The sequence below is a fragment of the Meles meles genome, chromosome 16 (genome assembly GCF_922984935.1).
Source record: "Meles meles chromosome 16, mMelMel3.1 paternal haplotype, whole genome shotgun sequence".
NCBI classification, from domain to species: domain Eukaryota; kingdom Metazoa; phylum Chordata; class Mammalia; order Carnivora; family Mustelidae; genus Meles; species Meles meles.
The window spans coordinates 15,303,932-15,331,173 of NC_060081.1; the positions used below are offsets into that span (position 1 = coordinate 15,303,932).

Genomic DNA, 27,242 nt, shown 5'->3' on the forward strand with positions numbered 1-27,242 from the left:
ATGAGCCCTGAGCAGTGGTTCAAGGCGGCATGGTTTCACTGATGGGACGTTCTTACACAACCCCAGAAAGGCAGCATTCACACCCCCAAACTACCCCATTGAGAATGCTTTCCCCTCTATTCCTCTAAAACAAGAGTCCTTTTTTCTTCCTACAAGGAACATTTTAATTGTTTTATATAAATCGAAGCCCAGAATTAACCAAATCAGAAACCTCAAATCCTTTCTTTCTCCTGCCCTTCAAGTTCAGCACGTTGGTGCTGTTTTAGCACCACACACTGATGTTAGAGAGAGCACTAGCTCTGCCGAGGCTGCAGCTGACACGCACAGGCGTCACAGGACAGAAACGTCCAGACAGAGCTGCTCAGGTCAGGGCCTGGGTTCTAATTAACTCAGGATTAAACTGCCGTAACCTCAACTGAGTGAACCACACATACTGATGCAGATTTTAGTACTCTAGGGATTTGGGGCTTACTCAGACCCCATCTTTGTTCTGGATCACTTCAGAGGCCTTCTAAGACACCAAAACAGGACTCTCAATGTGAGGGTCAGGGACGTCAGTTTTACAGCTATTAGATGAAGGTAATGAGTTAAAAAAAAAAAAAAAAAAAAAGACTGGGAACAGTCCATGAACTTTGGCACCTGAGAAGACCATGGAAGCATACAGAACCATTAAGTTCTGGAAAAAGATTTTGTGGGGAGGTCGTTGGTTTGAATTCTGTGTATCACTGGTAAATGAGAAGCCTCCCACAGAATGAATTTGCTTCTAAGAAACTGTTTGGGGGGGGGAAATCTCACTGCACATTATCCTATGTTACTTACTGAATAAACTTGATTTGTTTTCCCCACTTTTAAGTAGGGGTGATGCTCATATAGATATTATGTTATCCCCTAAATTACTCCCTAAAACTCCATAAAATATGTAATGAAAAGAAGTTGAGTAAGTTAAATGCTGCCATCCAAAAAAGGGGTTAATGGGCCCCTGGGTGGCTCAGTGGGTTAATCCTCTGCCTTCCGCTCAGGTTATGGTCCCAGGGTCCTGGGACAGAGTCCCGCATCAGACTCTCTGCTCGGCAGGGAGCCTGCTTCCTCCCTCTCAGCCTGCCTCTCTGCCTACTTGTGATCTCTGTCTGTCAAATAAATAAATAAAATCTTTTTTTAAAGGGGGTTAATAGTTATCAAGTTTAACTGAGAGAGAACAAATTTATGATTATTCCAAATGAACAGGAATTTTAATAATAATGTGTTCTGAAAGTACCCTTAGCTACTTTTAAATACTCCTAAAATGGTCAAAGTGTGTTTCAGCCACATTTTCCCCAAATGCCAGATGCTTTCACAATTCTGTGACTTTATGTCTACTCTTTCTTCCCCCATACTGGGATCGCTTTATCACTCCAGCTTCCCAAAGCCACTGTCTGGCTAAATCCAACTCATTGTTTAGAAATGAACTCAAACAGTTCCCCGTCTGGGGACATTTTATAGGAATGGAAGATGTCCCCGTGGAAATCATTCTTGTATAATCACAAACTCCCCTACTAAAAGGCTATCTAGACAGGAAGAGCCTCCAGGAAAGGACCTCCACATGCTGAGGTCCATATGGCTTGGCCACATGGCAGGCACTCGATAAAATGGTAATAACAGACATTTATCATCCAATAAACTTTCACTTCTTTAATTATATTTGTAAGATCTGTTGCAATTGTCCAATACCCTAGAGCATTCAGTGCCATCTGGTCCAGAATCCTTTCCTCCCAAATTTCAATCTAAGAGACCCTGAATCCCTTATACAACTGTCCTTAAGCCAGCCCATGAGTGTCAACAAGGAGCCTTAAGTATAGACAATAACGTAACCATGCCAAAACCAAATGAAGGTTCTACTTATGAACCGTATTTCTTAATTTTACTGTTATCAGTTCATTTTTCTTGAGTTTTTCATTTGTTAAATAAATTAGCAATGAACCAGACGGAATGAATCAAAGAGTACTTTGAAATTCTAGATCTCAAAAAAAAATTATATATATATATATGACTTCCTATGGCAGCTGCCCAATTAATGCCATCCATAAAGCCATTCAACTACTGTGTGTGGGCTGAAATCCAATTAAGTCATTTCTGTCTGAATCTCCCCAAAGAGCCTCCTGGTGAGCTCGAAGTGGAAATAATCACAAATGCCAGATTAGCTGTGTAAGCATTTCCAAAGCTGAAACCAGACAAGAGCATGAAATCTACATGCCCAGCCTTTTAACTGGGCACAAAGGAAAAAAACATTTCAATGACCACCTGGCAGAAAGTCAAACCCATTTTCTTGGTCTGCCAGGTTTTCTCAGATAATCCTCACCCAGTGTAAGCGGCGCAAAAAAAAAAAAAAAAAAAAAGGCTTTGATCCCTTCATTTACACACATTATGAAATGATAAACTTCCACTACACAATGCAGTCTTATGCACAGAAGAAACAGAATCAGGAAGAGATTTCAAACTTTCTCTGAATTCACCATTTTACTCAACCAACCCCTTACAGAGTTTGTCTTGAAATCAGTAAACTCTGAAATTCACAACTGCCTCTCAGCATGGAATTCATCCCATAAAAACATGCAAGCATAGCCAAAACCTTTGAGAGGCTGCAGGAAAAAAGAGACCCAGCTCACGAGTTCAATTTCTCTTTCACCTTACAACCCGTCACTCAGATTTACAACTCGGCAAAATAGAGAGTATCTTCAGCTATGTACAATAGCCAAACTCTTGAGTGTTCTAACCATGAATTCAAGAAATGGAAAGGTCTCCAGCTTGCCTATTCATTCCAAACAGATCCTCCCACCCCCCATCCCCCAGCCCACCCCAGCCCACCCCAGACCTACTGATTTAGAATATCTGCAGTCTGTAAAAAGCTCCTAGGTGCTTAAAACGCCAGCCCCAGTAAGAACCAGTACTGTAGAGAAAAGACTAGAAGGTGAACAGGGCCAATTCAAGAAGCCCTATTCTCTCAACCCTAAATATTCAAATACAAGGGTCGTCTGAAAGAAGATGAATCCAGGTAATGAAACTGACCATGCCACTGCGTATGATGAAGAGGACGCGAGGAGTTTGTTTTCAACTGGATGCAAATCCCTGTTCTGTGTCTTACTAGTTACAGGATGTTGAGGCTGCTACTTCGCCCCAAAGTCTAGGTTTCCTTGAAGGCAGTATCAGGCACCTCACTGGTGGAACGAAAGTCACACTTATTCAGTGAAAGTGTGTTGCACATCTGTTGTGTACAAACACTGCACAGAAATAAGGCACCACACAGCTGTCGTCCCTCCTGAGGAACTCGGGCTGGTCAGGGACCAAAGTCAAATAGATGACACAGCAGGGCTTCCTTATTTCATTTGCTACAAGAAAACTCACCTATTAGAAAAAAAAGGAGCTGAACTGTGCGAGATAACTTCTAAAACAGATGTGTGCCCTCCAAAATCTCTAATACCTGCTTTAAAAAATAAAAAAGTCTAAGGAGACAAACTGAGTGTGTGTGTGTGTAAACATAACAGTTTTAGTTAAAAAATAATTTATGATGCAACACAAAGTGGGACTAATCTTGCTTTCCTGAGACCAATCTTCCAATAGCTGGAGGAACTACGATGTCTCTCGGGATCTCTTCTCCAAGCAAAACCTTCCTCGCTGGAGCAATGCCCAATTCCCTGAAACGCATCATCCCAATACTGTCCCTGCTTCTAGACAGACTTCAAGTTAATTCACCCAACAAGTACGTTCTGAACCAGCACCGCGCCGGGTGCCGCACACACAGCATACGTGACAGACACGCTTTGCCCCCACCAGGCAGACACAAGAGGCAACTGGAAGAGCCAAAACGGGGACCCAGGATGCTACGGGTCGTTATCAGTCAGCCGCGTAAGTGGCGCAGGTACTCAGACCGGGACGGCACCACAGGAAATGGAACTTCTGGCGCTAGTACGGACGCCTGACCCCGCCCTGCTCCTCAGGCAGCATCACACTCGCACAGTGGGGGCTGGCCTCTCACTCCCCCCGGGGGAGGTGCTTTCCAAGGGGCACGTGCTCCGCACACGTCCTCCTGTGGCACCTCGCCACGCCAGTGTCAGTCCCCTGTCCCAGCTCCGCGAGAGTTCTAGATTCTGATACAGAATGGATGACCCCGATCTCTCCATCCACTTCCCACCTGACACACAGGTTAACATCCACGTGGTGGCACAGATTAAGGCGAGTACGTGGCTGAGACCTGGACTTGGGGAAGATCAAGCTAGCAGTCCCTGTCCTATGGCTGTGGCCGTGCGACCAGCTCCTAATCCACATAATAGTTCAATACGCAGGGACAGGCCTGTGGCCCAATTTGGTGAAGCAGCTTTGGCTTTGGGATGAAATGCCAGCTCCGCCCCTGCTGGGCTCTGTCTTTTGGCCAAATGGTTTACTATGTCCAAAGCTTTAAGTTTTCGCCTATAAAACAGAGGATGAAGAGAAAAGGATTGCCTTACAGATGTGTTGTATACAGTAAGTACCACAAGAAGCACCGAGCAAATTCCAGGTACAGGGTGGGGCACTCAGAGAAAACACTGCTTTGCTCCCCCTGTGACACACTGAAACGCCACTCCTCTCCTCGTAGCCAGCCCCCACACACCCAACCTTTGAATGGGGCCAGCCAGAGAACACCAGGAACGATGCCCCCCTCCCCCAGCTGTTATCTGAAGAGATAAGCTTAGCCACCTGGGAGATCAGAGGACAATGAGTGGAGGTGAGAAATGTCCTTTCTCCTTTGGCCCTGGCACTCCCTATCATTCCTTTGTGCCGGTGAGCCACTCCCCTAACTCCCCGAAGCTCTGACTCACTCACGTACTCTGTCCCTTGGATTTTCTCCTTTTCTGTCTGCTCTACACCCTTTTTTGTGTGTGGAAACTGACTACGAATGTGAAAAAACACTGGCTGTTCCCCAACCTCATATGGACCACACGAGATGATCTGGGGGTAAGCTCAGGAAGTCAAGGGCACTTGGTCAGTGGACAGGGTTGGGGGAACAGAGCACAGGGAGGGCAGATGACCACAGACAAATCCCCAAGAAGGCAACAGCCCAGAAGGCTCCTAAAGAGTGACCGTGGTCAAGAGGGGAGGGCCCGAGGTGAGCAGGGGTGTCAGTGCTATAGATGTAAGTGGGTCCAACTTCATCCAGACTCCCTGCTGACATCCAGCCACATGGCATCAAGGAGGGGAGATGCCAACAGCGCCCCTCCCCACTGCTCGCTTTCATCTCCATTCTGTAATCTGTTTAAAGACCTCTTTCCTGATTCTGCTCTTTTCTCCATTTAGAAAATTAGAACATTCGCCATCTCCAGCCTTCTGGTACATCTTCCCTTCAAGGCCACAGAGAGTATCAACAGGGGTTCTGAACCTCAGTGTGTGAGTGCAAAGCAGTCAAGGGCTCTCCTCCTTCCTTGTCTCCTTTTCAGCTTTCATTCCCTCTCAAGACCTGTTCTGTCCGCTCCATTCTGAGGATTATTGTTTTGGACAAAAAACAGCAACAAAAATGTACGTGGAAGTTGATCCGTCCTGCTCCTGCTGCTGGTCACATAGGACAGTACACACCACACCTGTGCTCTGGGTCCCTCTCTCAGACAGACCGTGACAGAAAGAGCACCTTCTTGGTTTAGACCTTCGAACGTGAAGCTTGCCTCACCTCATCTGTGGTTCAGCCTGCCACGCGCCACTCGAACACGTATATCCCCCTCTCTTATTTACTCTCAAATTATATCCTACCTTCCTTCAGCTTGCAAACCCAGGAACTGTGGGGCTGGGAATTTCATGCACTAACAAGGGAAGGAAACAGACTGGTGAAACTGCAAGCCTTTCCTCAGCGTTTCCTGGGCGCCACAAAGTAGGCTGAGCACTTTCCCTCCATCATCATCACATTGAGTCCTGACACCAGGAGGTTTCACTGTCCCTGTTCACCGTGGAGGAGTCAGGGGATGGGCACAGGTGCAGTAAGAATTTGGAGTCCACTCACTCGGGAGCCCTTGGCCTTGACCTTATGCCCGCTGCCGCTCATGCTGGAAACCAAGGACAGCCAGACTCGACAGTGCACCTGGGTGGAACAATTGCACTGAACTCTTCCAAAGGACCACGTGGTAAGGGGGAAACCAGTTATGATCTTCACCAAACACGGATGGAGAGAAAGGCTTAACGATGTCCCAGGAGCACAGTGGTTCTTAATGACAGATTTCTCAAGGACCAGAAGCTACACTTATCAAAGAAAACTTTTCAAGGAACTCCTACACACCCTCCCTTTCTTAAAAAAGAAAAAAAAAAGGAAGAAAAGAAAAAAAAATACGTTGTCATTAACTATTTTCTTTTTCTTTTTTTTTTTTTAAGATTTTATTTATTTATTTGACAGAGAGAGATCACAGGTAGATAGAGAGGCAGGCAGAGAGAGAGAAAGGGAAGCAGGCTCCCCGCTAAGCAGAGAGCCCGATGCGGGACTCGATCCCAGGACCTGAGATCATGACCTGAGCCGAAGGCAGCAGCTTAACCCACTGAGCCACCCAGGCGCCCCGTCATTAACTATTTTCAATCAAATTTCCTACCATTCATCCTTAACCCGCCTCCCACATCCAAGAACATCCAAGAAGCTGGTGAGACTGCAGAGGGCTCGGCCAGGTAAGGACCACCAAAATGCCTTCCTGAGAGGGATATTATTTTACCCACTTCTGGACACAAGAGAGGGAACCATCTGCCTTCTACCCCAGGCCAAAACAATTCTGTGATCTTTGGGCCTCTTTCTGTCTCATTTACTTCTATACAAGCACAGCCCTTAGCTTTTTATAGACTTTCACAGAATGCTATTTTGTTTTGTTTATTTAAGATAATAGAAAGTTTTCAGAGAACTCATCTGTTCCAGTTTGGCATGGCATATAATGGAACTAGGAAACAGGAACACAGAAACAGACCCAAGTGCTTCTGGGAATTTAGTATATGACAAAGGGTGCTTGTTCCAGTCACTGGGGAAAAGACGAGAATTCTCAATAAATAGTGATGGGAGAGTTTGGTAGCCATCTGGAAGGAAGATGGAGCCACACTTCACATCCTACAACAGGATGAATTCCAAATGCAGCTAAGGTTTACCGTGGAAAAAAAAATAAAAGTATAGAAGGACATATGGAAGAAATTCTTTAGAGCCTTGAAGGAAAAACCTTTTTTTTAAATCTCTGACTAAAAATCCAGAAACCACAAAAGATGTTTGAATTCATCTACATAAAAATAAAAACTTTTTTTTTTTTTTACAAGGCAAAATATACCCCAGGCAAATCCAAAAGACAAATGAGAAGAAAAGGGATATTTGCAATTCGTGACACAGACCAAGGTCTACTCTTCCTGATTGGGGAGAGCTCCTTAAAATTGATGAGAAGACCAGGAAATCAAGAAAAAAGAGGCAAAGGAAACAGGGCAGAAAAATGTCTGCCTTTCAGATAAATGCTGGACTTGAATTAAAAAAACACATACTAGAGTCATACAAAGATACCACCTCTCTCACCTATCGGTCTGCCAGAGATCCAGAAATGTGGCGACAGATAGTACTGTGTCAATGTGAACGTCCCATTTTGATCACTGTCACGTGGTTATTGAAAATGTTACCATTTGGGGCGCCTGGGTGCCTCAATCGGTTACTCGGAGTCATGATCCTACGTTCCTGGGATCAAGTTCCATGTTGGGCTCCCTGCTCAGCAAGAAGTCTGCTTCTCCCTCTCCCTGTCTGCTGCTCCCTCTGCCTGTGCTCTCACTCTCCCTCTCTCAAGGAAATAAAATCTTTAAAAATAAATAAAACAAAGAAAATAAAATGCCACCATTTGAGGGAGCCGGATGCAGGGTTTACAGAAATTTTTTCGTAACCTTTTTGCAATTTTTGGTAAGGTAAAATGGATTTCAAAATAAAAGTAAAAATAATTTTTTTTTTTTTAAATTTCCGTGTGACAAAACGGCCTACTGGTGAGGCTATGAGGAAGCAGGTATGCTCGTGCTCTGGTGACGAAAATGCAAAATTGCACAATTCTATGAAAAGCCATTGAGTAAGATGTATGAAAATAGAAACAGCCTAAAAGGCCAACAGTAGGAAAAGAGTAAAATACATTACATCTACAGACAAAGTGCTTTTCCCTTATAAAACAGGAGGAATGGCTCTAGGTTCTAAATAGAAAAAAGTTCAAAAATAGACAGTTACGTCAGAAAAATAAGCTAAGGACACGTCAGGTTATTTTCCCCACATGCATTTATCTATGGAGAAACTTACCTACCACTTGGGCTGCCGGGCTAAGCTGCCTCAAGCACATCCTGGCAGTTTATCCTCATTACGTTGCAATTCATGACCCATTCGAACTTAATTATCAGTAACCTTGGTGAGCTCACTACAGGCTTCTCTATCTAAATAACCCATAAAAATGTGTTTTTAATCCAAGCTACAGGGATCTCTGAGGAACCTCACCATTTGCCTCTGACGATCTGAAGATGAAAGCATTTCACCCTTCATTTCTTTTCTCTAAAATCAGTCCCCAGTCTCTAAGGTTACTTTTTACGAAATCGAGATCATTTGCCCACCATAAAAATTCACCAATTAAAAATGTACAATTTGATGGTTTTACTTATTTTTAAAAGTAAGTAATAGAGAAATCTCTTTATAAGAAGAAAAAGGGGGGAGACAAGAGGGAAACTGATGAGTTGAGTAACGTATTACTTAGGTATTTTCCAGAACATCCTGGACTTACAAGAAACCATGAACCTTGCCTCTGGTGAGGCCATCTGGGCGCCTGGGATAGGAGGAAGGCTTCCCTCCACACTAGATTTCAGCTGCCTTTTGCTTGTTTGTTTTTCTACTTATTACTCTTTCAAATAAAAATTTCTTTCAACAAAATAATACCAGATAGAAAACAAATCTCACAACAAGCTAACTTTAACGCCTACTCCTTTCACAGAACACTAAATCCGACAGATACTTCTGTTCAAAATCGTATCTTCTGGAGCTAGAGTTAATTTAATATTCGCCCTGAAATAGATGGATCACACCCGTAAATTAACGAAAATGTAGTTATAATTTTGTTCTCTTCGGAAATGAACTGAATCAGATTAATGCAGCTAGTCATCCTGTAGCCAGACCTTCCTGATGATGATTAAACTCTTTAAAAATCTGCAGTTAGTGCCAGTAGATTTGGAAAAAAAAAAAAAAAAAAAAGTTATGAAACCATAAATTAATGAGTCCACATCAAACCTCTCAAAGAGTTCTCAGTGTCAAATTTACGAACTGGTTTTGTTTTCTAGAAGCATCTGCTTCCACAGAGAGGCAGAAGCTGACAGCACCCACGATCTAAGGTGCTTTGTTCTACCTGTGCTCACAAAACACTTGGCTTCTGCTCCCTCATTCCAACTATGGGAGAATCATACTGAATCTCATCTCGGTTGGGATTGCTGCAAACCCAGGGACTTATGGACTGGGATTACACCCATCTCCCACAGGTCTAGCAGGAGCCCCCACAAGATGAGGACCATGTTATACTCCTCACCAACCCTCAAGTCCCTAAGCCCCTGGCCTCTGCGTGGTTTCCTGAATCATGCACGGGATACTGGAACACCTTCCACTTGCTCCCACAGCCCAGTGGCTTGCTGCTTGGGCATGCCAACTTTTTTTTCTTCAAAGGACATGTAAACCATCTTTTGCCCTTACACCAAACAATGTGGAATCGTGGTGCTGGTGGTCCCTTCATTCATGCTCTACAACCCTGAGTACGACTCATCACTCAGAATAGCACAAATTCTTGTTGGATTTCTGTATTTTGCAAGGTTCTGAATTTAGCAAAGGAAGGCTTATAAATCAACGTCAGCTTTTCTCTTGTGTGGGGGCAGGGGAAGATGCAGAAAGAAAAGGGTTGGTGGCATAGGATATAAGTCAAAGGCCAAGAAAGAGTAATAAACGTTTATCTCTCCAGGTCACAAAGTTAAAACCAGAAGGAGTTTTGATGACTCAATCTATTTCTGAAAGACCACCCTCCTAACAATCCAAGTACTCTTCCACGCCCCGTGGTAGTATCGAAACCAACCACAAAGAAGCGTTGAAGCCCAAGACTTAAATGTTAATAAAATTTATCCTAGAAAATCAACGCCTAAGAGGAATGCCAAACCTGTAAACCATCATCGCTAATGTCTTAACTGTTCTAGTGATACATATTTCCTTTCCCAGAATCAAACTGCTATTGCATTTACTTGTGTTAAGAAGAAATGCCAAGGGGTGCCTGGGTTCAGCACTGGCCCTGGGCTCAGGTCATGATCTCGGGGTCCTGGGATCGAGTCCCACTTTGGGCTCCCTGCTCACGGGAATTCTGCTTCTCCCTCTCCTCCCCACTTGTGCTCTCTCTCAAATAAATAAAATCTTAAAAAAAAAAAAAAAGGAAGAAGAAGAAAGAAGAAGAAATGCCAGTCAGGATCCCCCCCACATAATCATTTAATTTACCTGATGCAAGACTGGGAAGTACAAGGGGTGGGTGGAGGAAAAAGAACAATGATGTTAGGAATGTCTGGAATAACCCTAAACTACCGGATCTCTTCATCATCAAAGGCAAAAGGCGGACAAGGCTCTGAAACCATCAAGCACCGAAAAATGTCCACCTTCCACATCCTACGCCTGTCCCACACCCCCAGGCCCTCTCTGGGAACCACCACGTGCAACTGACACCGCTGTTGAAAGCCGCCAGGAGCCCCCACCTGAGAGAGGGAGCGCGCCCCCTTTTATGTGTACTGCATTAAAACCACGTGCGGCTGAATTATTCAGTCCCCTTTCTAGTTGAAATGGGGTATTTCATAAGATCATAGAGAAAATGCAGATACAGAGATAAGAAAAATGTATCTTGTTATCATGCATGTCCCCAATGACAAAATAATTTCATAGGACCAGCAACTCTTCCAAACTCCCCATGGGTCACCTACACTCACGTGCACCTCTGAAGGACAAGCTTCCTTTTTTTTTAAGATCTTATTTTCATTTTTTTTTTTAAGCTATAGAGGGAAAGCATGAGCAGAGAGGAGGGGCAGAGGGAGCAAGAGAAGCAGACTCCACAGTGAGCCAGAAGCCCGACGCGGGACTCAATCCCAGGACCCTGAGATCATGACCCGAGCAGAAACCAAGAGTCGGGCACCTCCCAGGGCCACCCAGGAGCCCCTCAGGTCTTTCCATTTTAAATGACTTCTGTTTTCCTAAAGTGCTAGACATAAATATCTATTGAAGAAGGAGAGAGAGGGAGGACGAGCGAGGTGACCCAAGCTCTCGAAAGCATGGCTGAGACAGAGGACTTCTCACCAGTGGCACACGTGTGGGGACCGAAAACCTTTGTCGCAAAGCTCTCTGGACCACGGGAGGACGAATAGCAGCAACTCCCATCCCCCCCTGGAGTGGTGACAGTCAAAAACGTCTCCAGACACTGCAGACATTGCTAAATGTCCCCAGAGAGACGAAATTACCCCACTGAGAACCAGTAAACTAGAACACATGTAAATTAAATAGACCAAGTTGTGTTGTTTTCTTTTTAAACAGCAAAAATAAGACAGGAATATTCATGTATTTTCTAACTATTTCAGAATGTGATTAAAATATTTAGATGGCAGTTGCTATAATTACCCCTTCCAAAATCACTGAATAAGTAGGCATATTCAGTTAGACTCAGTGTCATGATTAACTAAGTCATTGTACACCATATAATCAGAAGACAACCTCTCAACTCTAGCTTGGGAAAAGTGGGTAATGTATGCTACTGTTTATTTAAGAAAATGAAAGATATTAAAAACAAATATACAACTGCATGAATGTTATATCTGTGCTTGCATTAAAAAGCAATAAATAAAAGGGGGAAGGAAAAAAATCATCCTTTTACAAATAGTGATGGAAAGGGCTTGACGGAGAGGCGCCTGAAGATACAGAATGAGACTCTGGGCACGCTTCTTGCTCTGGAATCATCTAAATGGTTTATATAACTATAAACCAATATTAACTTTTTTAAGTCCTAAAAATCAAAAGCAGAGTGCAAATCATTTAACCAAATTATATATTGAGTTGGTGGCATAAACAAGAGAGACATTATTCCAAAAGGCTTAGAAATAGTAATTTGACTGTATTTCCCCAGTGGGAGAAACCCTGAGGACAAAGATATCTTCTGCCATTTCCACTACTCATGTGGTTGGTAAAAATGTTGGTAGTTATTCTAAACATGTATGTGTCGTCTACAAATAAGAATTTCAAGCATATAAGTTCTTATGTCGACGTTCCTACGGAGAAAAACTTTCAGCCTCAGAGAAAAGTGATACAAATAAAAAAGCAAAGAAGTAAAATATCCTGAAATTCGAATCCTGAATTAGAAATGTCAGTGTGAATTTATAGAGGATGATATCAGAAAACAAACCAAGAAAAACAAATGAAAAAACCCACCTCTGTCCACTGCAAAGGCCCAGATCCAACAACCAGCCTGGAAGCAATGATCCCTGACTTCCAAACCAAGGTCCCTAAATTCCACTTCCTCCTAACGGGACCACGGTCCTTGAAATGTGGGCCTCCACCTCGGGTGGGCACAGCCAGTCAGACCTGAAGCAAAGCTGCCCCAGCCTTCGGTGGCCATGATGTCACAGACTTGGGCCTGAACCCCGGGACACAGAAGCAACCTCAGGCAGCCCAGCTAGGTGGCAGCCGGGCACTCAGCATAGCAAGGATGCCAGCCACAATGAATGAAGATGCTCCAGAAATACCTTACATCATGAGCTCATAACGTCTCTAAGAACACACAAGCAAGCCACCTCACTGATGGCTTGTGGAGGAGCTGGGGAACCAGAACTATTTGTTCTGAGAACGGCCAAAGAGAAGCAAGACTTTCCTGTGCAAGCGGACCTCAGGCTAACCACCACGTGTCCTCGTCTGGCTGGGAGACGGAGAAGGAGGGACATGGTCAGAATGGCATCATTGTGCAACCCTGATGAAATCGGGGATGAAGGCAGTGATCACCAGGGCTGTCTGTTCTCGTGCCCTCCTCCTGAAGCGCACACACCACCCACAAAGAGTTGTGCCTGAAAACCGTAGCAGAACAGGCTCCAGATCTGACCCGCGGATTACAGGAAGCACAGGGACTGGAGGCCAAGGCGAGTGAGGGTCTGGCAGAAAGCCGCAGCTGTGGGAAACCCAAAGGATGAAAGACTTGCTTTCCCCAACAAATCAATCGCCGTGAGGCGGTGGGGGGAAAAAGCAGACACACCATTCAATAGCAAAAGGTTCTGAGATAATTGGGGAAATCTGAACACTGGTTACAGGTTTGATAAGAAGGAATTCATTACCGGCGTATTCACTACAATATTTACAGATGAAATGAACTGGTATCTCGGCTTTGCTTCAGAAGTAAGCCACTGGAGTGTGCAGGAGTTCAGATGGAACAAGACTAGCTTAAGTTCTGAGAATGGGTCCTCTTGAGGATCCCTGCTAGGATTCTACCTCTGAAGAGGATCATCCTGGAAACTAAGAAATCACAGTTTAGGGGCTACTGGGCGACTCGGTCCGTGAAGTGTCTGCCTGTGGCTCAGGTCACATTCCTGGAGTCCCAGAATCCAGCTCCCTGGAGAGCTCCCCGCTCAGCAGGGAGTCTGCTTCTCCTTCTGCCCCTCCCCCAGCTCAAGCTCCCGCTTACGTGCGCTCTCTCTCTCCAGTAGTATTTTAAAAAAGAAAGAAAAAGAAATCACAGCTTACGAATGAGAGACAGTCCAGAACATCACAAAATAGGCAGCCTGAAGGGCCTTTGGAAACCCCCAGGCTCCAAACCACCTTCTCCACAGGAAGGCGAGTAAAGCCACCTCAGGGCACAGAGTAGACGCCCGGCCAGGCCACCACACAGCCTCGCTCCTGAAATCTCCTGTCTCTCCCAGTAGTGCGACAGGGCTGGGTAGAGGATATTCTGACACACTCTTAAGCCTTCTTCTCCTTTCTTCTTCTGAGTATGAGAGAAAGGGAGGGGAGAAGAGAGCACGCAGGAGCAGGGGGAGGGCAGAGGGAGAGAAGCAGATTCCCCGCTGAGCAGGGAGCCGCATGCGGGGCACCCGACCCCTGAGATCATGCCCCAAGCTGAAGGGAGACCCTTAACCACTTGCCCAGCTGAGCCACCCAGGAATGCCAGAAGCCTCTTGTTTACAATCAACTGCTAAGATATTAAGGCTCTTCTTTTTGCTGGTGAATATACTTCCAAAAACATTAAGTTTTTGGTAATTTGAACTCTAGCCCACCCCCCTCACCCCCCAAGAAAAAGAATGATCAGCTCGTTCATTCAGTAACATTTTGAGAACTTACTGGGATGTGGAATGTACAAGAGACAGTAAAAGCTTCCATGCCTCGTAAGAGTGCAAGGAAGCAACGGCAGCTGGTCGTCCTCACGCGGATCCAACGTGTGCACGTTCCAGCTCGCGCGGGTCCAACGTGTGCACGTTCCAGCTCGCGCGGGTCCAACGTGTGCACGTTCCAGCTCCCAGGCTGCAGTGCCAGTGCACGGCCGCGGTTTGTCTGAATTGTGAAATTATAAAAATTAACGCATTTATCAAGCACTTGCTTAGGCAGGTCACCGTGATCTAGCCAGGTCACAGTGATCCGTGGTTTTAAAGTGAGTCAGTGAGAAACGTCCCGGTCAGAAGAAGCTGAGCCCACCTTCACTCTATAAACATATTCTACAAACATACAACAAAACATGCTGGTACGCAAGTAAAGGATAAGGACATCCCAAGGACGTGAAGCCAAGATAAAACTGCCGGAAAATGACGGCTGGTGAGGACTGAGGGAGGAGAGAAGGTGCATTCACTAAATGGGCATTTTAAGCCCCCACATCCCATACAATCCAGTCCTGCCAGCCCCCAGCAGCAGCCACCCGGAAACTGACAGCCTACATCCACACCCGTTCCGTTTTCTGGGGCAACGACAGAGAAATAAAGGCACTAGAGTAAATGAGCGAGATGAAAAATGACCCATTTCTTATCATCGTGGCTGTAATTGACATTACTTCCCCAGGCTCCTCCAGATGAAATCAACATTCTCTTACAGACCACTAGAATTTAAATCCTAGTGGGGGGAGGATTACCGATGTGCTCTAAGCCCTTCACTTCACAAATGAGAGAAGAAAGGTACAAAAAGGCCACACAGATTTCAGGGTAGCTCAAGCATCCTCCCGGTTGTTACTCAAGGGTATTTCCAAAGCCCCAAAGTTTCCTGCCTGGAGGTCAGAGCACCCAAGCTGTGTCATCCAGTTCTTGTCAAGTTTTAGTGACGGGGGGGCGTATGGGTGGCTCAGTGGGTTAAGCCTCTGCCTTAACCTCTGCCTTAATGCCTTAACCTTAATGCCTCTGCCCGCACTGGGCTCTCTGCTCAGCAGGGAGCCTGCTTCCCCCCCCCTCCCCGCCTGCCTCTCTGCCTACTTGTGATCTCTCTCTCTCTCTGTCAAATAAATAAAAAATAAAATCTTAAAAAAATTCTAGTGACGAGACTGCTCTCCTAGTGGTGTGTACCTGTGTGTTGACATGAAAGGGAGGTCTGTTTCCTTCTGTTTCCTTACGAAGCCCTGTGGGCGAGAGCCCTCCTCGTCAGCACGGGCTGACCAGCCAGACTCCTGCTCTGGCACAGGTCAGAGGTCAGAGCACAGTGCCAAAAGCACCTCCCATAACTTGCCTGTGGACATCAGTGGGTGACAAGAGGCCCAACTGGACAGAAGCCTTAAAGACAGAGGGGGAGCTCACCAAAGACAAGCTCCACCTGTTCACACTTACTTCCAGGTGTGCTGAGAAGGGAGCCAAAGGCCAGGGGTTCCAGCAGCCTGTCGTGGCGCTGAGTCCCTCCACCTGAGAATAAAGACAGGCCAGAGGCTGAGGGGCAGGAAGATAGCCCATCGGCTGGTGAGAGGCTTCGGGCCGCACCACTAGACCTGGGACTCCATCAACGGCTCCTCTCGGGTATGTGAAGTAGCAAGAAGGGGCTGGGGGAGGCGGCTGGGCCCCCAGGCTGCCTGCCCAGGGACCCACTCCCCAGCACCCCACCTGACACAGTGCCCAGGCATAGGACCTTACCCGTCTTAGGAGCCTGGCCACCTGCCAGCCTATGGCACCCAGCAGCCGAGAGCTCAGCACCGGTTACCACTCTGAGTCAGCAGTGCAAGACCTACTAAAAATAGGTGCTAAGCAGTTACACAAGCTGCAGGAAGTGAAGAAATGAGAGAGTCTGTAATTGTAATCCGATCAACAAATTCTAAGGACACCAGCACTGTTTCTTAATGGTTTGCTTTTATGTCTGAATGCGCAGGCCTATTTATGGGCTTTGACGATGAAGGAACTTACTGTATTTTTAGCTCACAAATCAACTTTTAATTCTTCCCATTCTACAAATGGGAAATAACACTGCACATAGCACAAGCAATAAAAATTAAGATGTTTTGAAGATAAGCCACTTCTGCTTATTTGCATTTAACACATGCCTGACTACACCATGCACTAGGCCCTGATGCTAGGGTCCTCCTCCAAGCCGGGAGTGAGGACAGAAGTCAACATCCATTTGTGCAAATCCAGTTAACTTCTGCTTGTGGCCCATGTTTCCTGGTGGCCAGGGGCAGTGGTTCTCACTGGGTGCCCTGACAAGCAGCAGAGGCACTCGGAAGCTTCCCAGAAATGTAAATTACTGGGGCCCCCTCTAGACCCCTGAGGCAGAAACTGGGGGGCTGGGGGCAGTTGTCTGTCTCAAAAAGCCCTCTGGCTAACTTGGGACAAACTCAAGTTTCAGAACCATGAACCGCAGGGCAAGGTGCTCACAGGAGATCATAATAGGCAATAAACGCTTTACAGTGCATTTCGCAGACACGTTTTATTGCCCATATTAGGATGTCATCTAGCAAGAGAATTGTTTTCATCAAAAAGACTCCAAGAAACAGTTCTTCAATTGGAAAGAACTCTCTTATTTGGACCAAAAGAAACGGTAATTTTTTCTCATTGAAAAAAGTTATGAAACATTTTTTGTGCACCAGGGTCGAGTCCACGTGTGAATGCAACCGTGCCCTGGTCATCACCCCGGCGGAAGGTCCCGGTTGATCCACAGGAAGGTGAAGAGGACAGCTCCACCCCCAGAGCAGCCTGAGCACCAGCAAAGCCTGGCGGAGACTCGTGCTTTAGATGCGTCACCGTTGTCGTCGATTTTAAATTGGAGCTTGTCCACATCTGCTTAGCATTCGGAAAAGATTAATGCGACGAGAATACAGTTTTAAGAACTCAAGGCAATAGGGGCACCTGGGTGGCTCAGTCCGTTAAGCGTATGCCTTCAGCTCATGTCATGATCCTAAGGTCCTGGACTCCCTGCTCAGCAAGAAGCCTGCTTCTTCCTCTCCCTCTGCCTGCTAATGCTCTCTCTCTCTCTTTCTGTGTCAAATAATAAATAAAATCTAAAAAAAAAAAAAAAAGTACAACTACTACTCAAGGCAATAAATAAGAGAGCAACTGCCCTATGGTCTCCCTTTGTAAAAATACAAGAATTAATACAGATGCTTCTGTCCGGAAGCAGAGTCATGAATTACAAGGGCTTATAGCTGATTTAAAGGTACTTTAAAATGAAGAGAAAGAATGGAGGGAAACTAGGGAAAAGCATGCATTTTACAGATAAAGAATTTTTAAAGAAAAGAAACGAGGGGTACCTGGGTGGCTCAGTTGGTTAAGCAACTGCCTTCGGCTCAGGTCATGATCCCTGGATTTCAGGATCGAGTCCCGCATCAGGCTCCCAGCTCCATGGGGAGTTTGCTTCTCCCTCTGACCTTCGCCCCTCTCATGCTCTCTCTCACTGTCCCTCTCTCAAATAAAATAAATAAAAACCTTTAAAAAAAAAAAAAAACAAAAACCAGAAGACATGGGAAGAGAGGGCGACTTGGGGAAGGTTAGTGAGACATGCCCTAGCCGGCATATCGAGCTCCCTAATATACGCCAGGCAACATGCGCCTCTAAGGTATGAAATACACGCATGTGTACGTACCACTTACAGGACTTGTGAACACATGAAGACAAGCAATAGTAGTTTCCAAACATTCATCCCCACTAATAAAAGTTGATTAGGACAGAATACCGGTCCACGTGTACAAACCAGAGAAGAAAGCTAAGCACCAGGCCAAACGGTCATCATCGGAACCGTGCTGTCGGCAATGGCAGCAAAGAGAAGCACCTGCCCCTTCCGTGCACATACTTTTCGGCAACAGCTTACTCCACCGGAGGGTATTACGGGTGCAGGAGTCTCCAGGGCACCAAACTCTTTAAACCCAGGACAGCAACAGTGTCTCACTTAGACCTCTAATTCATGTAGCTGATTTGAGAGACTCACTATATTCAGTACTGGTCTCCCTCCTCCCACTTCCAAAACCCCCAAATTCAAATAAACCAAAGGGAAAAGAAAGGCAGCGCTTAGCCTTTATACCCCTGGTCCTCATCTCTGCATCCTGGTACAGCAGATGCCACCTAGGAAGGGCGGGGTCCCAAGCAGAATCTGCCCCTGGGGTTGGGGGCAGGAGCCCACTTGGACCTGGTCCTGCAAATGGCCAGCGGGTGACCTTGTGACCTGGGGGTCTGCACACCGGGCTCGTCACAGAGGAGCCAGGCTCACATGGGAGGATGAGTTTCTCCTACAGAACGGCCAGGGGTCCAAGGTAGAGCAAAAAGGCACTGGTCTTGAGCTTCACGTCCCACCCCTCACTGTTGTCAAGACAGGAGAGCAGGGCCGTGTTTCTCACACGATGGAAGCCGGCTGCAGGGATGCCCTAGAAGGGGCTCGGGGAGCTGGTCTCCCCTGCAGTAAGGGCCCAGTTAGGCTCACTGTATTCGTCTGCTTGGACTGACATAAGAAAAACCACAGAGTGGGTGGTTGAAACAACAGAAATTTATGTTCTCACAGTTCTGGAGGCTGGAAGCCCCAGATCAAGGTGTGGGCTGAGCTGGTTCCTGAGAGCTCTGTTCCTGGCTTGCCGACAGCCGCCTTCTCGCTGTGTCCTCACATGGCGGAGAGACAGCTAGTTTCGGGTGCTTTCCTCAGGCCACGAGTCCTATCAGATCGGGGCCCTACTCTTACCAACTTACTTCATCTTGATTCCTTCCTTAGAGGCCCTGGTTGGGCGGAGGGGGGAAGCGCGGGGAGGACCTCGACAATGGACATGGGGTGGGGATTCCCAAATCGGTCCTGTTGGGGGAGCTGGCCCGAGGCAACAGCAGCAACGGGATCAGACCTGCGGTTGGGGTTTCCACGCTTTCCACAGCCCTGAGCTGACCTCCTTCCCTAGGAAGAAGAGGATCCAGGAAAGAGAAAGGCGGCTGAGTGGCGCAGGGCCACGGGCTACACCGGTCAGGGGGACAGAAGGGACAAGCAGCTGCATGGCTGCCACCACTCCTCAGTGAGGCCGGACCCAGAACCCAGGCACCGTCGAAGCAGAGTGCAGAGAAGAGGCAAAATGCAAACCACCACACTCGTGAACATGCCTGAAGTCCTGTGAGCTCCAGGGGCACCAGGCCCAGCTGAGGCCTGCTGGGGTCGCCTCCTCAGAGTCTGACAACAGTCCCCTGGGGCAGGTGCTGAGAACCTCCCTCCTGAGAAATGCAAGGCTCAGGAGCAGAAGCCACTCAGCTGCGAGGGGGCAGGCAGGGGCTGGCAGCAAGGCAGCGGGCCCCCGAGGCCAGCCCCCTGGCCTCCAGGACAAGTGGGAAGGGAAGGGGGGGGGTGTTGTTGCTGGAGCCCGGAGAGTGCAGGAAGGGGCAGGACCAGAGGATGCAGAAAAAGGAGAAAGAGCGGTAGGAACAGGAATCAGAAGGACCTGGCTGCCGTCCTCCACAGAGCCGTACCCCGAGCTCGCACATGTCCCGTCCTGTGCGAAAGGATTTAACTCTATCACAGCCCTGTGACGGGCAGTTCCTCCTTCTTCTAAACACACATATAGGCTCTGCGCTGAAGGAACCCCCTAGCGGCCCATGCCTCGAGTGGGAGCAGACCTAAGTGGAGTTCAAGGCCAACCCCAAGGCTGGAGGCAAAGTCTTCAAATCCAGAGACCTTCCCAGACGGGCCTGGGCCAGCACTCCTGCCCTGTACCCCACTGCCCACTAGCTGCTCCCAGGGCCGGGTGAAACGAGCGAGTGCTCACAGCCAGGCCTGGCACATAGCTCGAGCTGCTCAGTTACTGGTAACCGTTGCTATTACACAGACTCAAAATAACTATTTTGTTTGGTGTCGGAGCCATCTGTATACACTGCTCTGGCTTCCCTGTATCAGGTGCGGAGGCGGTCTGCAATTTACCGTTCCGTCCACAATACTAATCGTGGAGCCCTCCACAGAAGAGATGATCGATACAAGGCAGGATCAGTGAATTAATTAACTGATAGAGAAATGTACAATGGAAAGGACATGAGAATAAGGCAAATAAAGCAGAAAGTAAATGAGAAAATCGACAGATGGGCACAGGGTGGACACACACAGATGAAAAGATGCAGAAAAAGAAAAAAAAGGCAAAAGATATAAGTGCAGGGGACAGAATGGTCTGGGTTAAATGACTGGTGTCTCCCTGGAGTGTCTCTCTGGACCAGAAGGATCTCATCGCCACCAGCTGTGATCATCTACTTTCTTCAGCACACCGGACAGGAGCGAATAAACACACAGACACTGCACTTACTAGGAGGAATTGAGCGCCCCACACCCAGGCTCCTGTTAGCCCAGGAGCGACGCTCTGCACAGGACTGAGTTCTCCAGCGCTTTTTTGTACGAAGCACGAGAGCAAACACCATGTGCACATGCAGGGTGACCCCAGCCTCGGCAGCAAGCCTTCAACACCTGAGCTGACGCTGACGCGGGCTGGTCACTGAGCTCAGCAGCTCCCGCTCCATCCTGGACGGTTTACACTCTCCCCTGTATTTCACAGCAGGGAAACCCATCTGTGGGTCCTTTAGGTGAAGAGGGGTAAAGCTGGCAGCATTAAAATTCGGCTTTCTATTGGATGGCCTCTGACTGAGTCACTTTTACTCCATTTTCATTTTATCTTTGCGATTAATAGGAATGACACCCCCATGTCCCTTCTCCCCACCGACAAAACCATGACTACTTTGTCCTATGGCTACAGACGTCACAGGAAAAGGAAGCTTCCAGATAGGCTCCTTGGTGGGGAGACGAGACCGCCTCCGTTCTGTGCCCACCGATACACAAAGACCATGGCCACCTTGGGCTCCCGGGGACATTACCCAGAAGCCCACACCTGCTCCAGAAAGCATTTTGAATTGTGAGGCTGTCCACCTGCATTCACAATTTCTTACCTTTAGCCTTATATCCTATGCAGTTGGTTTTACAGGATTAAATTCCTATGTATATATCACAAGAACGCTGAAATGGGAAATATCAGAAACACTAGTGATACGGATCTCTCACCCAGCCTACTCCCCAGGGCCTGGAACGGCGGCTGGACACCGGACTCAGGGCGGGGAGACAGATGTCTTCCTCCAGAGGCCAAACTACCATGCCCTTTGTTCACAATTTCAAAGGTGCTACAGTTTCCACTAAGTTAAGTGAGAATCTTTTATGGAAAGCACTTACAGTGACCTGACCAGTACCCATGCTTAATTTAAACATTAGTGATTAGCATTATTAGATATGAATGATAATAGTACATTCATGCTGACTTCTGTTGTAAAAACCCAAACCTCTTCACATTGTATACCCTCAGCCCCTCTCCCCTGGGACACAGGAAGGCGAAAGCGATGTGCATTCCTCCGTGGATCCCTAACACAGCTTCTGGTACACGGTAGAAACACATGTAGAAACGGTTCGCTGAATGCCACACGGCCCTTCACTTCGGCGGAAGCGTATCTACCATTACTGGCATGCAAAGGAAATCTGAAATGATCTGCTATGTAAGCAAATGGATCTGTCCTCTCCCCTTCACCCCAAGCTCAATCTGCAGGGGAATATTTCTTACTAAGCGTACAAATTAGCACCTACCAGTGGCACAGTTTACAGCCAGTAAGGCAGGCCAGCTCAGAGCCAACTCCACTTCCGCTGTTCTGGTTTTTTTTTTGTTTTTTAGATTTTATTTATTTGACACAGAGATACAGACAGTGAGAGAGGGAACACAAGCAGGGGGAGTGGGAGAGGAAGAAGCAGACTCCCTGCTAAACAGGGAGCCCGATGCGGGGCTTGATCCCAGAACCCTGGGATCATGACCTGAGCCAAAGGCAAATGCTTAATAATTGAGCCACCCAGGCGCCCCTCGAGCTGTTCTTACCCTACAGAGCACCCTATGTGTGAGTGACAACAGAATCCCCACCCAAGGGCACCATTCAACCACAGGCTCTACCTAAAATTCTATGAAAGGCAACTAATTTACACCTAAGTAACATCTGAGCAGGAACAAATGAACCCAGAGACCGCGCACCATGCCTGCAGCCTGGTGATGACGGGCAAGTCAGCCCTTATGTGCTGGGTTATTTCTGCAATGAAAACAAAACACCTCACTAACTAAAAATGGAAAACCAACTAAATGATCACAGGGTCCCCTTTGGCTCCTAAATATGCCATTTAGCACATGGTGATTGATAAGCCAGAATGTTCTGACATCACCTAGAGAAAAGATGTGAACTCAGAAAGCCATGTCTTCCTAGCAGCAGAACTGAATTTTCAACAGAATCAACGGAAGGACTCGTTCACATCTAAAACTGCTTTCACGAAGACTGCAACAAGCACGCCTTCCACTCTGTTCTTGCGCGCTTGCTGGAAATCCAACGCACAAGGACACGCATTTCTGTCCTTCGTTAGAGAGCAAACGGAGCTGACGTGGCAGAGCACATGCCCACAAGGAACAGAGTCTCTGTAAACCTCTGTCACCAAGACAATGATCAGATGAAGAGGACGCGGCATTCAAGGCCATGAGTCACGCAACAGACATCAAAGTTCACACTTTGCATTTTACTTCAGCAAAGTCAAACAAGACAAAACTGCCTTTTACTAACTGTGAGAGTTTAATTTACAGGAAAGGGATATATCAAAGGCAATTCTGCAAAAGATTCATGAATTGCTAAATGTCTTCCATCTCTCCGATAGGAGGCTGGTCTTCCCCACATGCCACCACGTCCCTCCACGCACCCCACCCCCCGAAGTGGCCCAGCTTGGTGATGGTGGCCTGACTTTACCTGGCATCCTGCAGCCAGACAAGCCCCTTCCAGGGACACCTGGACATGTCACGAGTGAGCCAATGCAGAGCCAGAAAGCCACTGAGGAAGCTCGCACTCACACCCTTTTCCACCCCAAACAGCACGCGTCACCACGGAGCACGGTGTGGGGAAGGAAGGCTGACCCAGTATGACCAGTGTCCTTCTAAGAAGCCTGAGACACACAGGGGCTGCCACATGGTGACGAGGTCAAAGACCACAGCTCCACAGCTGCAGGCCAAGGAACGCCACAGCCTGGGGTAAGCAGAAGCTCTCAGGAGGCAAGAAGGACTCCTCCTCCAGGTGTCAGAGCGAGCGCGGCTGCCAACACCTGGACTTCAGACTTCTGGCCCCCGAACCGTCACACAGTACATTTCTGTTGCTTTACGCCACCGAGTGCATCTGTGTTGCTAGGGAGGGTACACAGTCAGCCTCTGGGAACATGGGGGCTATTTCCCAGGCCAGATGGTGGCCCAGCGGCTTGTAAGAGATGGGGGGGGGCAAACTTGGCCTAAAGAATCGAGTGATTCTCTCTTCAACTTTAGCAATGTGAGGGCTTTTAAAATGGTTGCAAAGTCACAGACAAAGCAAGAAAAGTCTCATTTAGAGCCTGATGGAAGACAGGGTAACATCGCTGATCAGACAAGTACTTGTGGGTCTCTGAGGAAAGCAACACACTGCAGCCATCACTAGACTCAACCACAGAACAGCGTTCTCCAGAACTCACAAGGCTCTGAAGAAGTAACAAAAGAGATTACTTAGTCATTTACGTAAAATTAGAAAGCTTCGACATAAGAAAGTCAACAGAAGATCACTCCCAGTGGGTGTGGGTATGAATTAAAATCCAAATACCAACCAAAATAATAGTGACATTATCTGCGCCAACCACAGTTACTAACAGACACGGTTTTATCCACATAACTGACATAAAGCACACAACATATGGAACGCTTTCCCAATCACCACGCACCTTTCAGAAACGATTAGCCGTTGAGGCAAACGCAGGGCATCTTACTAGTAAGCGGGTACCAGCATGAGGGAATAAGGCAGCAAAAGATCCCAGGGGATGCCGCGCTGGGCCCCTTCCCCACGCCCACCTAGCTCCTTCCACCTCTGCAGAGGGGAGACTGCTGGGGAGTCGGATGTCCCAGGATGTCATGGGTCTCATTTTTTTTTTTTTTTAAGATTTATTTATTTGACAGATAGAGATTACAAGTAGGCAGAGAGGCAGGCAGAGAGAGAGGAGGAAGCAGGTTCCCAGCTAAGAAGAGAGCCCGATGCGGGGCTCGATCCCAGCACCCCGGGATCATGACCTGAGCTGAAGGCAGAGGCTTTAACCCGCTGAGCCACCCAGGCGCCCATGGGTCTCATTTTATATCTGCCTTTCACCGCCCTCACTGTCCGCAGGTAGAAAAGTACCTAATGCATGAGCAGTTCATTGAACTGTAGTAAGAAGTTCATGCAAGGCACAAACCCAGGCTCTCTGTTGCAAAAGAAGTCCCCAGCCAGTTCTCCCTGAAGTGGCCAGCAACATTTCCGAACACGTGCTACGTGAAGCAGGGCTAACCTGGCACAAGCTCAAGTTTGTTGGCAGAGGCTGTGCATCTCCCTGGTCTGGGGAAGGCCTGGTCTTCAAAGCACACACACGTAAGGAGAAAGTTCAGGAAAGTCTCTTTCCTAGTGACAATCTACGAGGTTGCCCAAGGGCACGGGGACCAACCAAGTTCAGGCTAGGTTCCAAACGGCCCTTTCAGGACTTCTAAACACCACTTGGAGCATTTTCATCGCTGTTGCCATTCAGTTTTAAATCACTGCATATTTTATTTTTATTTATTTATTTGACAGAGATAGAGCACAAGCGGAGGGAGCAGCAGAGGGAGGGGGGAGCCAATGCAGGGCTCGATCCCAGGACCCTGAGGTCAGACCTGAGTCAAAGGCAGATGCATAACTGAGCTACCCAGATGCCCCTAAATCACTGCATGTGTTAAAGAGGAGCCCACGGCAACGCTTGCCACGGCCCTTTTGGTGCTAATTCAGCAGGAGCTAAGATGCAGGCTCGCCGTTTCCCCAGCTGCTTCAGCACAAAGTCTAGCACATCTCGTGAGGATTTTAAAACCACCTGTTTTACTTTCCAACCAAGTAAAAAGAAAGAAAAGCACTAAAGCTGGACGCTAGCTCCTAGCAAAATTCAAGAGCACGTGATGAGAACATACAATACGGTGTGCGGCCAGCATCCCTCAAGGGAGAACTTGGGTGGGACTTAAATCAACTTTCACAGTTACAAGTGCAGAGTATGTAGGGGGTTGCCCCTCCAGGTCTCAAAAGGCCTTCACCCGAACCAGCACCTGAGCTGGAGGGGCAGAGGGCATGGCACTGGTTCCATGGGAACACTGGGGGCAAGGGAAAGGCGGATGACCGGCCCCACACTAGCCCATGAGGGATGTGCCTGGTCCCCTGAGCCAGAAGGGGAGCCACCAGGAGTCCCCAGGCCTGTCTGGCCTGCCCGCCAACGATCAGACCAGGAAAGTCATCTTCCCACTAGAACTATCCAAAACCAGTGATGGGAGGAGCAAGAAACCACCAAGTGAGAGGCTCCCACACTAGGGGAAACCTGACAGCAACTTCTCCTGGTCAGGGGTAGGCTTACAACCTGCAGTCTCTGTGCTGGGGGCTTCTTCTCTTTAAAACAGTCATGGTGGGGCGCCTGGGGGCATCAGTCACTTAAGCCTCTGCCTTCGGCTCAGGTGGTGATCCCAGGGTTCTGGGATGAGCCCCGCATCAGACTCCCTGCTCAGTGGGAAGCCTGCTTCTCCCTCTTCCACTCCCCCTACTTGTGTTCCCTCTCACTGTGTCTCTCTCTATCAAATGAATAAAGAAAATATTTTAAAAAAATAAAATTAAAAAAGAAACAACAGTCATGATTACAGGCTAGCATGTGGCCATCCCCCCACCCCACCCCCGGTCTTTCTTTTTCCTTCGCAAGAACCGAGTGAGGAAAGGGCCAGGCCCAGGAGGAAGTCAGGTCTTTGTCCTAAAGCCCCTCCCTTGGCTTCAGGGACTGAGCAGGCCCCAAGTCATCAGGTCACTCGGACAGTTACGCTGATACCAAAGAAACTGGCAGCTCTATATAGTTAATCTCAACCCAAAGCATTAGAGCAAGAAATCAGCAGGGACCAGTATATATGCACACGCACCAATCCACTCGGCAAACACCCAGTGACCCGAATGACATTCCCAGAGTCCTTCTACTTACGCACTCAGATGCCAGCTGGAGAAACAGGCACGGGTACAGAGAGCTGACAGCTACCACTGGTCATGGACAATGGCAGGATCATCACATGCCAAGGAATGGGCTCTTTTCAGGCACTGCTCTTTATAAACCTTACAACTATCCTAGGACCTAAGGCTTGCTATTGTCCCCATTTCTCAGATGGGAAAACAAAGGCACGGAGAGCCCTACCAAACCAAAGTCACACAGTGCCAAGTGGAAGGCCACGACCTATGCCAGGGAACCAGATCTGCACCACCATGGTGTACTGGCTCTCCGGGTTCAGTACACGAGTGTTCGAGGACAGATGTACAGGAGAGGCCCAGGAGACCCCCTAGGAAGGCACCGCTAGTTCTAGATCTGGGGTAATCCAGACACCCCAAAGGAGAGATGCCACTGCAGTCCCACCACACACAAGGAGGTGAGCAGTGGGGGCGGTGGGGGAGGCAGGCCAAACACTGTGAACAGCATGAACAAAGGCACAGTGTGAAAGTGCATGGCCTTGTTGGAAGAAAACCAGTGTGACTGCATTCATAGGGTTTAGAAAGTACTAAACGGTGGCAGATGAAGCAAAGATCAGATTTTTAGGGCCCTTTAATAAAACACTCAGGAGCCCAGGCTTCATCATGAAATGGGGACCCAGAGGCTTATAAGGAGGAAAGTGAAACAAGTAGATCTGTGTATTAGAAAATCAACCCTGCTACCAATAAGAGGCTGATGAGAGGGAGAAGTCCAGAAGCAGGAGGAT

At 47.7% G+C, this 27,242-nt stretch overlaps 2 protein-coding genes across 5 annotated transcripts in view; one reads left to right on the forward strand and one right to left on the reverse strand.

Annotated features, from left to right (window-relative positions):
• The window catches only part of NCK2 (NCK adaptor protein 2), a 152,341-nt gene that overhangs the window by 84,610 nt on the left and 40,489 nt on the right, over positions 1 to 27,242 (reverse strand). The window contains exon 1 of one of the 4 annotated variants that reach the window (XM_045980948.1): positions 14,342 to 14,472. The exons of the other annotated variants lie outside the window; for them this stretch is intronic. The gene's annotated coding sequence lies outside the window, so the exon portion shown is untranslated. Of the gene's footprint in view, positions 1 to 14,341; positions 14,473 to 27,242 lie in introns of those variants that run through there. 4 annotated transcript variants of the gene reach the window in all.
• The window catches only part of LOC123927129 (translation initiation factor IF-2-like), a 53,858-nt gene continuing 40,971 nt past the window's right edge, over positions 14,356 to 27,242 (forward strand). Inside the window, exons 1-2 of the mRNA XM_045981648.1 lie at positions 14,356 to 14,460; positions 14,492 to 14,553. Coding sequence (XP_045837604.1) covers positions 14,379 to 14,460; positions 14,492 to 14,553 — 144 coding nt within the window. The 5' untranslated portion in view covers positions 14,356 to 14,378. The remainder of the gene's footprint in view (positions 14,461 to 14,491; positions 14,554 to 27,242) is intronic.